This window comes from Mauremys mutica, chromosome 5, assembly GCF_020497125.1.
Source record: "Mauremys mutica isolate MM-2020 ecotype Southern chromosome 5, ASM2049712v1, whole genome shotgun sequence".
Taxonomy (NCBI): Eukaryota; Metazoa; Chordata; order Testudines; family Geoemydidae; genus Mauremys; species Mauremys mutica.
Window position 1 is genome coordinate 71,220,112 of NC_059076.1, and position 14,822 is coordinate 71,234,933.

The window sequence follows — 14,822 nt, forward strand, 5'->3', positions numbered from 1 at the left end:
TTGAGGTGATTCCTTCAGGTCAGGATTTGGACACATTGGCAGAGTACAAGGAAACTAACACAGCTGCTGTCCAGGTGGTTTCTGTTCTGTGGTCTGGTCCTAGATACAAAGGGTGGGATTTTCAGAAGCTGGCTGAACTGTGTTTCTAATGAAATCAATGGTAAAACTTCCATTGATTTCAGTGGGAGTGGAGATAAGCTAATGCTGAAAGCTTTTGAAAATCCCACTCATCAACTGTCTCTCTCCATATTAGTCTGGTATTTTTCATTATCACTAAATTTTCTTTTTCATACTAACTCTCTCTCTCTCTCATACACACATGCACATGCACGCAAAGGAAAACAAGAGAACATAGATCAAGATTCCAAATTATCACAGGCTGTGGACAAATTGTTAGAAAACAGTCTAAATTCCAATTGTATAAAGATTAAAAAATGGGCTCATATACCCACATTTTAAGGTACAAATCTCTCAGGTGCATACTTTGTTTCCCTGTCTAGTTAACTACACACTTGTCTGTTTTTGGACATATAACTTTGCTTCTGATTTTTAAAAATGTGGTCCTTTGTGCATAGACTTTGAAAATGCAGACATATTTACAGAACAAATTAATTGAATACCAATTCCTTTTTCACTTACCTTTCAAAACCTGAGGTAAGCATTTTCTCACATTTTAAAACAACTGAATCTCTAGGTTTTTGCAGCAGTGTGTCATACTAAGATTAAAATGTAATGCCAAGAAGAAGGATGCAATTTTGAAACCCTTGTTTATTTCATGTTACACAATTCTTCCAGGCAGCCAGCGAGCAATGTTCAAACAGGCTATGAGGCACTGGGAAAAGTACACATGTGTTACATTCATTGAACGAAGTGATGAAGAAAGTTATATTGTATTTACATACAGACCTTGTGGGTAAGTAGGTACATGTGTTAATGGGTATTTACACTGTATATCTTTGAGTATCAAAGAGTAAACAGCAATTTGTTAAAGTTCTTTGTCAGTTTTTTTCTCAATTTAACATCTACAGGAAAAGCTATGTATTCAATGTCTGAATCCTGCACACATTCTAATTGGCTCTCTAATAACTATCAGTCTATATTTTTGGATCTTGAGAAAATCTACATGGTGCGCAGGAAGGATTTTAAGCTTATGCCTCTTTTCTTGTATGTGACACTAGATAAAATTAGACAGACAAGGTAGATGAGGTTGTCTCTTTCATCAACAGAAGTTGGTCCAGTAAAAGATATTACCTCAACCACCTTGTCTCTAATATCCTGGGACCAACACAGACACAACAGCACTAGATAAACTTGACTTATATTGAGATATAAAGAATACACTGTACAATATATGTGTGTGTGAGCATATAATGTATATTAGCGATACATAGGGTATATAATAAAATGGAGAAAAATCCAGATATATTGGTAGATATTTCTCATACTTTTAGCATATGGGCTTTATTTATTTATTCTTAGCTCTATTAATTTCACTTGTCTCTATGGTGAGTTACATAATACACTTATTTTGCCTCGTTCCTAGTCTAGCTTAATCATACAAAATATTAACTCTTCCTTTGTATTGACTCTCCTTACTTTAGTTTTGTTTTAACAGCAAACCTCATGACTTTTCTGCACAATCCTTCTTCCAGGTCACTGATGTAATAAACTGAACAAAACAGGTCTTATTACTGATCGTTGTGATCAATTACCTCATTCCATCCTGAAATGCTTCTCACAAATGCCGTTGATAATTATTTCAGTTATTTTCTGAACAAGAATTCTTGATTTTACAAATCAGTCAATGACCTTACTGCATATGCCATATTAACTTCACCTGGGGCTGATTACCCCTGTAAACACCTGCAAATTAACTCCTCATCATCCTTAAAATGATCCTTTGATGTGGTGCCTACAAAAAGAAAAAAGAAGACAACAGTTAGGCTGCTGGTGTGCTGAGACACAGCCTATCAGGCTGACCAATATTGTCTTCTTGTATTCTTGTAATCTCCGTCTGTCCTTATCCATCTGTTGTCTCTTGTCTTATACTTAGGGCTTGTCTACATGGTGCCTTAGTCTGCACCATCTGGGGTGTAAATTTTAATGCACACTAGCTTGTTGTCTACTAACTGATCGTGTAGATCCTGGTGGTGTGCACTGAAAGTTCCCTAGTGCATGTTAACGTAGTACTGTGTCGAAAATGGAGCTAAGAGCTAATCTGTCATTGTATCAGCAGATAATTATAAAGAATGCAGGGAGAGTGTTACATGCCAACAATTATTTAAATGAATGAGCAAAAGTGCTGCTGCATTCTGAGCTATCTAAAAGTGCTGAAGAAGCTCTCCTGGGAGGAAATGACAATTAATGATTCTTATGTTCCTGAAGCATAAGTTACTTCAGTAAGGTTGTCACCTCACCAGATAAATAAGAGCATAGACTCTTTGGATAAATAAGGTCTGGTATGCACAAACAACTTTGGTACTACATCTGGCACAGGATTTTCTATGGAAAGGATTGAGTCGAAAGAGATACCATGCCATTTGTATTCACTATCCACTCCAGGACTGATACATCGGGAACTTATCTTGGTTCTTTCTCATGGCACTCTGCTGTGTTGATTTCTCAGCAAATTGTTAGCACTATTTATTTTTTGTATTACTGAAGCACCTAGAAGCCCTAGTCATTGCCCAGGATCCCATTGTGTAAGGTGCTGTACAAACACAGAATAGAGAGCTTCCCCAGAGAGCTTATAATGTAAGGGCTCGTCTACACAGAAACTTAATGCACGACTGGCTAATACACTGCAGATTCACACCCTGGCTTGTTACACCCTAAATCACTATGTAGACAAACCCCAAGAATAAGACAAAAGACAACAGATAGGTACAGATAGACAGGGGAGTACAAGGAAACAATGAGACAGTATTGGTCAGTGTCCTTGGCAGTGGCAGCATGCCAGCGACCTGTTGTGAAATTTTTTCTAGGCAAAGGACAGTATTAAGGAGAATTTTTTTTGAATTGGTATTTGCAGATGATTACAGGGTGCTCTTCTGAACATGGGGAGCAGGAGAAGACAAAGCACAAAAGTGCTTGTTTGGAAATTTAACAAGTGGGTGATTGACATTGTTATCATGGGCTGATCAGAGGTGATGGTTGACATCTTATGGTGAATGAGAGATGATAGGTACGGTGTGGATAGGCCATGAAGGACCTTGAAAGTGAAGACAAGTAGCTAATTTTTGATGCAATAGAGGAGGCTGAGCCAACAGAAGATGGTCAAAGCAAGGGGCTAGGAAAAATACTCTTTGCAGCAGTATTCTGAATGAGTGGGGCAAGATGGCATTTTTGAAGGGCAGAGAGAAGGATATTGCAGTAATCAAGATGAGAGAGGATGAGAGCCTGAATGAGTTTTTGCTGTGTGGATGGATAGGAAAGGCTGTATTTTAGAGATGTTATGCAGAAAGAATTGGCAAGATTTAGGCATAGCCTGGATATGAGGACCTAGAGAGAGAGGTCAAAGATAATACCCAGGTGATGGTCCTAGTGACAGGCAGGATGGTACTGTTGTCCACAGTAATCAAGAAGGGAGGTAGCAAGAGGAGCTTGGGGGAAGGAAAATTAAGAGCTCTGTTTTAGCATGTTGATCTTGAGCTAGTGGTTAGACATCCATGAGGAGATGTCAGAGAGACAGGCTGAGATTTTGGTTTGGATGGAAGGAGACAGGTCTGGAGTAGACACATAGATCTGTATGTCATCTCCATAAAGATGGTAGTCGAATTTGTTTTTCCATATATTTTTACAGATATTTCTTATGGCATATCTGAATGTGTTCCTTCTTATTTCTCAAAGGGCAGTCTTTGGGCTGAAGTGCTGAGCTGTTCCTGAGTCTGATCCTTTCTCTTTAGAAAATCTGTAGTATCTTCCCAAAATGGCATTATAGTGAATTTCACGATAAAACAAACAGAAAAATGATAATGTATATATTGAGATATAGCACTCTGCTATGCTAATCTTAAATTTATATACACATCAACCGATCCATTGCTTCTCTAATCTCTGTTTAATCATAACTGGCCTGGTTTTCAGAAGTAGTGAGCACTGATTTCTGTGGGAACTGCAGTTCCTCGGAACCTCTGAAATTCAGCTCAGAATTTTTTGAGATGGCATATCATTATGAACAATATGATCACTAACATAAAGGGTACAGTTACCAAGTGAGAGATTGTATCAAGGGGAAGAAAACTGCATTGTTTCATTTCCCACTTTTGATTACTCTTTGCATCTTCTGCTTCTCCATATTGGCCTTTGTTTGTTTATGTTGTAATTATGCTAATAGTGTGTGGCCATATATAAATTTGTTAATACATGCAATTTTCCTTTTAGTCCTTTCTCTTTATCTCATTTATCATACACTTTCCACCATTCTTTCACTTTTTTCAAAATGTACTTTGTGGATATTCATCATCCATATTCTTTTTTTGCTCACTTTTATTAAAATAAAATAAAAATCGTACTCTTGTAATTATTGCTTAGAAGCTCCTCAACTTTATCTCCATTTATGTTCTCTATTTTTTAATATCTGGGTAATTCAAAGCTTCCCTTTCTGTTTGCCCATTCACAACCTTTTTTGGTTTTGATTACCTATGGGTTAGGTAACTTCTCCTCAGAAGGCTTGTAGCAATTTCCTCTACTCATATTATTCGTTTTATTAGGTTCAGTTTTGAACTGTGGCTCATCCTCATCATGCTTCATTTAATTAACACATTGTTTGAGATGGGACCCAGGTATCGTTTCATAGTCTTACAGTTGAAAAGGCAAATACCGGTGAGTTGAAATTCCATAGTTAGTGGATGGTGGTCATTTGCACCCTCTAATTGCAGTATTAGCAATGGAAAATAAAGATTTATAGTATAGGGTTTATGATTGTTACCAAAGCAATATACATTGTTATTCTTGTCCACTGGTAATAAATATGGATGTAGTTATTTGGTTGTGTTATGTAACATTTTCATCTCTAAGCAGGTTGAAAGAGTGTGATGTTGTGTAAACCGCTAGTTGGTAATTACAATCTGTAATATTCTTTAAAGAATTGCTGCTTATGGTTCTTGGGTGGTATGTAGAAACTGCTTGGAGATTCAGTCACTATATTATGCTATATAGGAAGCCAAAAAAGTGCTCAGCTGTCCCAAGTGGCACTTAATCTCATGCTCACAATAAATATTACTGAGAAAAAGAGCAAGTCTGTTTTGTATGTAGTGAGTCTGAAGAGGAACAATAAGTCACACTGCAATATGCCTTTGATCTTTGTGGCAATTTTTTTTATTTACCTGCACACTTAGCTACTTTCTTATGACAGACTTCATGTGATTTAGAATAATCACTGTTGATTTCCTTCAGTATGGGTGTTTGACAAAATTGTCTGAAGTAAAGAAAACATATCTTTCATGTCATGTTCCATATGCTTTAATCTGTACAGCTTCTAAATGGTCAAAAGCTGTTTGAACCAAATGCCATGTTTACATGCTACAAATTACAGACTGGATTTTTTAAAATGGATAAAAGTTATATTCTGTCTTAAAAATATAGTTATGCTTTAATGTTTTGTTTTAGTAGCTTTATTTCTTGCATGTAGAAATGACTGGCTATTTAAACAGGTGATACAGTTCTTTCATGGAGTTCAAAAAAGTAATATTTATATTAAAATAATCATATTAAAAGGTGTCTAATGTTAGTAATGACTACCACAGTCATGCATGAAGAAAAAAGGCTCTGCTGCTGAAGCTGGTCATAGTGAAGCTCTGGTCGTTTGCCCTTCATAACCCTTCAAGTTATAATTATGAGTAGAGCTGGGTAAGGTGTGTGTGTGTGTGTGGAGGGGGGGCATAAGTATTACTGAAGGTTTTGTGAACTGTGAATCACATTCTAATTCAGTCATGTTTGTACCCCTTTTTGTTTGTTTCTTGGAAGTTTGTGTGAGTGTACAAAGTTTTGTTGGTATAGTCTGAATATTAACAGGAAATCAGAACCTGTAGCAAAGATTTGTCTAATCAAGAAATGAAATTAACTTCTGGCTGAAGCAGAAATAGTTTATAAAAGTTAAATCTTCCAGTCCAGGAAGAGAAATAACAGCATGTGACTTACTGAAGGTGACTAGTCATACAGCTTAAGTAGCAAATCGATGTAGACTTAGCAGTGAAATGAGGACAGACACATCGATGGATTTTATCTGGCAGACAGTAACACGTGAGGGGCTCTACCCACCCATCACCCATACTCTCCTATACCAGGCAGATGTTGCAGCACTCCTACTATAGGACCCATAACTGAGAGTAGTTTCTCCTCGGTCTGCCTCCCAGGACTCAGCTCACTCTGAGGGGGATAGACGGTGCAGAAGGGTACGGACCTCAACCCACAAGGGCCACAAGGTCTGACCATATCCTCTAAGCCAAAGCCCCATCACCAAAATCCCAGGTTTTTACATCTAGGAACTGTTCATTTTATCTTTTAACCCCATTGGGAACAGGGAGTGCCATCTTTATCACCACCTCTCCTCCCCCAACTACTGCCCAATCCAGGCCCTCACATTCCACAACCATTTGTCAGTGCCTCCATCTGACATATGTGCACATAATCCCTGAAAAATTCAGGCCTTTTGTAATAGATATCCCTATGTTATATCACTGAACCGCCTGTCTCCAGGAATATCCTAGTGACCTCCCTATTCACTTTCTTCCTTGTCTTGTCCACACAGGCTGATCTGCAGCTCCCTGCCAAACCCATCTTGTCAGCGTTTCTGACCATACTAACATAACCACTGGCCACAATTGCCTAATCAAGCTAACATCCCTCTGGATTCTATCCCTTAAATTGACTCCTGTGCAGCCCTCAAGATTATTCCTCCTGAGGTGAATAGCCAGCATGTGAGTGGGTTTGCTTTGTTCAACAATGAGAGCAAAAGTGGCATGAGCTGATCCCACTGCATGCCTCCTCTGCCGAACCACTGGATGCAAACAGCTTCGGACCTGAAGCCTAGCTGAGATCTACCTGCCATCCTGGCTGCCTTCTTCTACAGAGTGTTTCAAATCTGAATATTAAGTATGCTCTGGGTATCCTCTGAAACAAAAAAGTTCCCGTGGTTAGTTACTTTTTACTGTTCCCTGCCATCTTTTCCTTGGTGTGGACATATGTCTTGTAACACCTTGATTTCCTGTGCCCTATCACCTTTACTATCCATGGACCAAAACCCCTGCAGCTGTTGATGTCACTGTCGCAATCCTGAAAGAATGAATGCCAAATATACCCAGGTCAAGAATGCAGTAGCGCAAGGTTTTTTCTCAGTACTGCAGGAAATTGGTATCTTGTTAGGAAGCTGCCATTGCCCTGTGTGGATGGCTGCAGGCTCTGGATTTTTAGTAAGGCTTTCACTGCTTTTACAGGGCACAAGTGTTCGTCTGAACATTCCTTCAACACCACATATTCCCTTCTGGTCTTTTTTGAGGACCTTAACTGCCGGGACACTATTCCTGTCGATTGTTGTACATCTGTTAAGTTCAGTGCTCACTGGAACCTTCCTGCAGTTGCCAAAAGCACCAGTTCCCTCACTCGAAAAGTGCCCAAAAGGGCAAAAATCAATGCCACCCTAAAAAAAAATGGCCTCCCTCTCACAGCTGCAGACCCATCTTAAAGCCTTTAAAAAGACTGGATTTTCACTGTTATAGGTAATGTTGTCCCTCTAGTGCCAACCCTTCCTGTACCACCCTTCTAAGTGCTTCTGTAGTAAAAAAAATGCCTGCCTGGGTCTTGGAAACCACCAGCCTACTTGAGTAGGACAGGCCTGTTATCCCACCAGATATAGTGGAGAGAGCCAACCAGCAATGAGTCTGGTGGCCTATACCTATACCATCTGGTGGTACAGCTGAAAATCCATTCCATAAATAAGCTGTTTCTTTTTTCTTGAGGTAGCCCATAACAAATTCCATAACACCTGTACCTTAATTGGAGGAGATACCTTTTCCATTATTACTGCCTCCCCTGTAGCACCTCCCAAAACACTGGGTCCTTGTGGACACCCTTTCCTACCACTCTCTTGGAACTGCCTTTTACCCCCATAACAGGAGAGGGTGCTTTGCTGACCCCCGTCCCGCCTCCTACAGTGCTGTCTGCACTAGTATTGAGAGCAAAAACATTTCCCATTGTTAAATGCAAAGCATACATTCACTTTTAAATCTGCAGTTTGAAGCTGAGGTTTTGGCACTGGCAACCTCTGTGAATGTCAGCTGGATGGGGCGATAAGGAGTCATACACTCTGACAAAAATTCTGGTCTATTTTACCCCAGGGTAATTCAGGTTCCTTTGCTGTCCACTGTTCAAATTCCCCACCATATGTTGTGTATGCTCTCTCTATTAAGTCCTCAGACTTGAACAAGGAAATACATCTTTCTGGGTTCCTCACACAAATTATACCTACATGAATGTGAAAGTCCATGGTCCAGTTCTCAAGAGTTTGAGGCGCCTTATATCTGTGGGATTCGTCCTAGTCTTTTCTGTCCTTTTCCCCATTCCTTGGTCTGCTCTTCCATAAACTGCAAGGTAAATAAATCCACAAACTCCCCCTTCCAAATCTTTGCCTTAACCTCTTTAGAGAGATGAGTCCCCAGGGGCCGATTGGATCCCTCATAAGATCAAGGCCTTTACCTGCCCTCTCTTCCACCTGTGTCTCGTTAAGAATGCTGCAGACCAGTTGTGTGGTTTTTTTTGGGGGGGGGTGGTTCCCTGACTGCTCTGTATCCCTTTGTGGAATATCAGTTCCGCCCCAAACCCGTGACATCGTTGCACCCTCATCTAAGAGGGGCCCATCCTTCTCAGGAAAGCTGCCCAGCCTATGGGCCACAATGCCAATGGTTTCACCAGGTTTACCCACCCCCCATCCCATGAGAAGGGGTGTCAGAGGGAAGAGTGATGTAGGCAGATACCCTTGCACCTGAGTGCCAAGGGCTGCAATCCCTTCTTTCGCTATGTGCGGGCTGCTGGTAAGCCCTACTGCTATATCCCTAGGAGGCCTGCTGGACTTCTGGTGGGTTATGGGGGCAAAGTGCAGGCCCCAGGACGTTCACCTACTCCTTGTCCAACTTCCTGAGGCTTGGACCCTCACTTTCCCCAAACTGAGAGGAATGCATTCCTCTAACCCACTACCACCAAAGTCCTGCCCACCTGTTCTCATCCCATGACTCGTTATATGCATCAGTTATCTGCAGGCCATTATCTGTGTCAGTTATCTTCAATCCTGTGAAGACTGAGCACATCCTTCCCCGTGGGATGGCAATCCAAGGCCAACAATTCAGGCAATTTTGCTGGAGAATGAACCCTCACCCTCCTCCACAGCCTCCTGTAAGGCCAGGCTGAGTTTCTCCAATGCATGTCCAAGGGCACCCCTACTACCTACACCTCAACCCCATCACCTCAGTGTGTGTGTGTGTGTGTGTGGAGAAAGGGACCAGGCATTCTGCCTGACTCCTTCAGAGTGGCCCCTGGACTGGGCACCTGCAGACCTGCTGTCCATATCTTTGGCTGAAGCCCCATGAGCCCTTCCCCTTCCACCATCCATAGTAGGAAGGGAGGGGGCATAACCAGACACAAGGAGCATTATGCTCCTGTGGCAGCCACAGCATACCCAGGGTCTTCCCTGCCATGAGCAGGTTGTTGGGGAGCAGTTGCCACAGACTTGGCCCTGGCAAGGCTGCCCAAGGACACAGGGCCCTTTGCAGCTGCCTTAGGGATATCATATGACCTGCTGTTTCCCCCATACCTCCTTAAGCAAGGATGTGTGTACATTGCCACAGTTGCAGGCCCAACCTGGGCTGCACCACCTTGGAACCCAGCTGCCCATCAGCTTCCCCGTGAAGCTCTGAGCCTCCCTGCCCTTGAGCAGGGGAGCCAGCATGGAATCCCTCCCTAAGGGGGCTTCCGCTCCAATAGTGGTCAGAACCTCCATGCTGGGGGGGAAAGGGTAATTCTTACCTGTCTTTCTCTGCATACTATTGGCAGCAGCTGCTGCTGCTGGAATGGTAAGTAACCCTTTCTCTGCTGGAACAGAACTGAAGTGCAGTCACCTGCTCCAAGTTAAATCTTATGAGCTTGGGAATGCTGGCCAAACATCACTCTTTCCCCCTCCCACCCCACCTAATTGCCCAATGGGTGCAAGACTCCAAGGATGGTGAGGAGGAATTACCTGGTATCCCTCAGTGATTGACTCCCTCCCTCCCTGCTGGGGCTGTCCTCCTCTGCCAGGAGCATCAAGTTACCGCCCCAGTTGAGGATTGTGGGTGGCATTTCTGAATATTGAGTAATCGAATGAATGCCCACTCTACACAGTTTGCAAGCTGACATTATTTCTAGTAAACTATTCACAGAATAGTTTTGAATATCAAACAAATCAGTAAAAATCATGATCTATTTGTGGACAATTTGTGGAAAGGACCAAAAGGGATAAATTCACCAAATCAGAACAAATATTTGGCCTTCTCTATTCATGTTCCATTTTAAAGCCTAGTCTGGGAATAAATGAGTTTGGAACAAACAAATGGAACAAAAGGTTGCATATAAATATAGACCAAAATGAATGTAAGGAAAATAATGTGGTTTTGTCTACAAGACTTTTACCAAGAATTATATTTGAAGGTGGAAGAAAACTACTAACAATAATTTTCCTTACAATTTTATTCCTGATGAAAATGTCCAAGGCAGACCACTATTGCTAACTTTATTTCTATATGAGTGTCAATCCAATTTCCACTTTACCTAGAGGCAATTTGGACTGTGAATGGAAGGGGTGTGCTTTGATCAGTAAAGTGATTAACAAAATTGCTTCATATTGAGTTCTCCTTTGTGAATTACAGATTGTTTTCCTCTCTATGTAACCAGAGCAAAGGGTGTAATCCTAGTGGGTTTGTGGAGTTCTGCATCATTTTCATCCACAGCACCATGCAGTTAATGTCATGGTGAACTGCTATTATCATTCAATAGGGTGCTTTAAAGTATCATGTTCTGTAATGTGCAGCTGTTTAACCGGCCAAAAAACTGAGACTAAGATCCCACAGGTTTCCCCTTCCCACTCATCAATTTTAAGACATATTTTATGGCAGCTCTGTGGGGCTCAAAGGGCCCTTATTTTTCAAAGAATAGTGGTAGTAATCACTGCACTTTATCTCTGCCAGTTGTTTCTCTTTGCTCACCATTATTGATCAGCTACACTGATTACATGGAATTAGAGATTCATAAATAGTTACCGTCTTCAACTGCTGTCTGGTGCAATAAAGATTAAAGAAATCAGGAGCTTTATAGTCTGCCTGTTGGCTGAGTTTGAGAAGGATGACAAGTGCTCATACTATAGAGAGACGCCTGGGCCTTGTGCCAAGCACACCTAAATATGTGGTCACAACAAAGGTATTGCAAATCAGTGCCATTTGATGTATCACTTTTTTAATATTCTTGACCCTTTGACTCCATTTTGTTGTCTGAGTGATCAGAATGTTGTAACTTCATTGGATGAATCTGATGGGTGCATGTCAGGGCACTCGATGCAGTAAATCCTAATGACACCCCTTCCCTCCAGTATTCTATACTACTACCCTTATTTTAAGACTCTGTGTTTACTGTTGACTGCTCTCCTTTGAAGTAGAAAAAGATAATCAAAGAGCTTGCCTGCAATCTGTGTGAAGTGTTTGAACTCCATTTAGTAATCAAAGTTAAGAAATTGCCATAATCAGCTGATTTTTAAAAAAAATAGGCTGATACTCTGTTTTCAACATAATTTGGCTGCTGAACTTGAGACACCCGAAGGGGCCTGATTTTCAGAAAGGCCTGTCCATTTACCTTCTGAAACCAGGACACCTTTAAAGTCTCTCAAATTGAGCACCCAAAATTACTATTTACTTTTGAAAATCTTGGCCACATTGTCTCTCTTTAGTGGGAATAGCAGTAAAATTTCACAAAATCAAGGAATATACTATAAAAAGCTACCTCATTTTGTGATGTAAAACCCAAAGCTCCCTAGGACAATATTTTACATTACTGTTATTCAAAGGCAAATAATTAGTGTTTGTTTTACATATCAAACATTTTATGTGATTTTTATGTGCTGTGACGGATGTTTTGGGTTTTTTCAAATCACATTGCCTAGCTTTTGAAACTAATAGAGCAGAATCTTGAAAGGTTCTATGTTGCTATTGGAGACAGAATGAAGAAGAAGAAGAAGAAAAAACCAAAACAGTGAAGAGTATTGACTATGGTTGAATTTTATCAGACTGTGCTATTGCCTCATGATTTGAAAAAGTAATTGACAGTGGGATATAAGACTCAAAAGCAGGGAAAAAAAACAAAACAAGGGCGGCCGGAGCCAGGGTGCAGGGGGACTCCCTGTGCTGCAGAGTGCGCACCCGGTCTAATGGAGGGGAGGGGAGGGGAGGAAGCGGGGGGGGAGAGAGAGAAGGCGGGCGGCCAGGGCTTCAGCGGGGTGCTCACCACGCGGCCCCGACCACCACGCCGCCTGCCGGGAGGGCTCTGTGCCGCTCGGGTCGGCTGAGAGGGAAGGACGTGAGCTGCCCTGTCGAGTTTGCTGCAGGGTGCTCCCCTCCTCCATGCCCTACAGGGCAGCCGGATCGGGGAACCAAAAATAAAAACACCTGTTGTGCCGCCCTAGGATTGGGCAGAATGCCGCCCCGTAGAATCTGCCGCCCCAAGCATGAGCTTGCTCGGCTGGTGCCTGGAGCTGGCCCTGATTCAGTACATGCAAGGCAATGAATTTAGCTGTATGAAAAAACTGCCGTGCAGTTCCCCAACCCCCCCAGCTTTGCCGCTCCAGCCACACCAGTTTTTTTTGTTTGTTTTTTTCCCCTGCTTTGCCATTCCGGCCATGCCGCAGGGTTTTTTGTTTGTTTGTTTTTTTCCCCAGCTTTTCCGCTCCAGCTGCGCTTATTTTTTTTTTGTTCTCCCCCCCAACATGCTTTGCTGCTCTGTCCCCGCCATTTTTTTGTTTTTTTTTTTCACCCTGCTTTGCCGCTCCGGCTGCCCCTCCCCTTTTTTTTTGCTTGGGGTGGCAAAAAAGCCAGAGCCGGCCCTGACTGAATTTAGCTGTATGAAAAAACTCGCACAGACACAGACAGATATTTATGACTGTATCTGTAACTTTCACTCCATGCATCTGAAGAAGTGGGGGTTTTTTTACCCACAAAATCTTATGCCCAAATAAATCTGTTAGTCTTTAAGGTGTCACTGGACAGTGGCTCCTGTACAGCAAACAGGAGAAGATAACCACCTGATTTGCTTCCAGCTGTTTCTATAGTTTTCCAGGCTCTTCAAGGAGGGCCTGCAGGATTAGAATAAATTAGGTTAGTTTGGCAGATTTGTTCTTGACAAATCCATGCTGGCTATTCCTTATAACGCTATTATGCTCTGGGTGATTACAAATTGATAATTTAATAATTGGTTCCAGTATCTTTCCTGGTACTGAAGTTAAGTGGAGTGGCTTATAATTCCCCAGGTCCTCTTTCTTCTTCTTTGTAAAGATAGGTACTTTGTTTGCCCTTCCCTTGTCCTTTGGGACCTTACCCATCTTCCATGAGTTTTCAAACATAATTGCTAACAGTTCTGAGATTGTTTCAGGTAGTTCCTTAAGTACCCTAGGATTAATTTAATCAGATCCTGATCACTTGAATACATGTAAATTATCTAAATATTCTTTAACCAGCTTTTTCCCTATTTTGGCTTGCCTTCCTTCTCCCTGGTTAATATTAATTGTGTTGGGTATCTCGTCACCATTAACCTTTTTAATGAAGACTGAAGCAAAATAGGCCTTAAACATCTCAGCCTTCTTCATGTCATCAGTTATTAGCTCTCCTTCCCCGCTAAGTAGAAGAAATACACTTTCTTTCATCTTTCTCTTGTTCCTAATACATTTGAAGAACCTCTTGTAATTGCCTTTTATGTTCCTTGCTAGGTGTAATTCATTTTGTGCTTTAGCCTTTCTGATTTGTCTCTACATCTTTGTGCTATTCCTCTGAACTGCTCCTTAGCAATTCATCCATGTTTTCACTTTTTTTAGGATTTTTTTTTATTTTAAGGTCATTAAAGAGCTTGTGATGGAGTCATATTCTTACTATTCTTGCTAAATTGAAAATAGTAGATAAAATGATAGAGACAGATGTGTGTCAGAAATCTCAGCCAACCATCTGATCCCAAATATCTCTCCATTCCTATAGGTTTTGCTTTAGTCTCTATTCTTTCCTTTTCCTGTCATAGTGAGCAGACTACATTTTTCAAGCCCTTTCAAAAGAGCAGACATCTCAGAAGAATGCTGAGTATGGATGCTGAAAATGACATATCAGCTCCATTAGATTACATTGGAACCATGAAATCACAGAAAGACAGGAATGAAAAATGAGAGCAATTGTGAAGGTGGCTTTTTTTTTACCACTCCCTCAGAAAAATATGACTCTTCAGGAAGACTCTTATCCAAGAAAAAGGGAGAGGGAGAACAAGTGGACCATTTATTTCTGGACTACAGTCTCCCAATATGGAAAGATTACTTTTGTGGGCCACATTATCTGTCACATATACCCAGAAAAATCTTGGGGGAGAAGGGGAGAGATGGCATTCCTGTTTACTCAATCATAGGAGTATCATGGGATTTTAAACCTCATTTCACTCCATTTCAGGGTTATCTACAAAGTATTCATCTCTCTTCTGTGCTTTCTTCTGTGGGTTAACAGATGTTAGGTAAATCTTCAAAGGGTTATGGTATCATTAACATTTAATATTTCTAAAAT

At 41.3% G+C, this 14,822-nt stretch overlaps 1 protein-coding gene across 1 annotated transcript in view; it reads left to right on the plus strand.

The window, feature by feature from the left end:
- The window catches only part of TLL1 (tolloid like 1), a 383,094-nt gene that overhangs the window by 286,798 nt on the left and 81,474 nt on the right, over positions 1 to 14,822 (plus strand). The window contains exon 10 of the mRNA XM_045020036.1: positions 796 to 913. Within this exon, the coding sequence (XP_044875971.1) occupies positions 796 to 913 (118 nt within the window). The remainder of the gene's footprint in view (positions 1 to 795; positions 914 to 14,822) is intronic.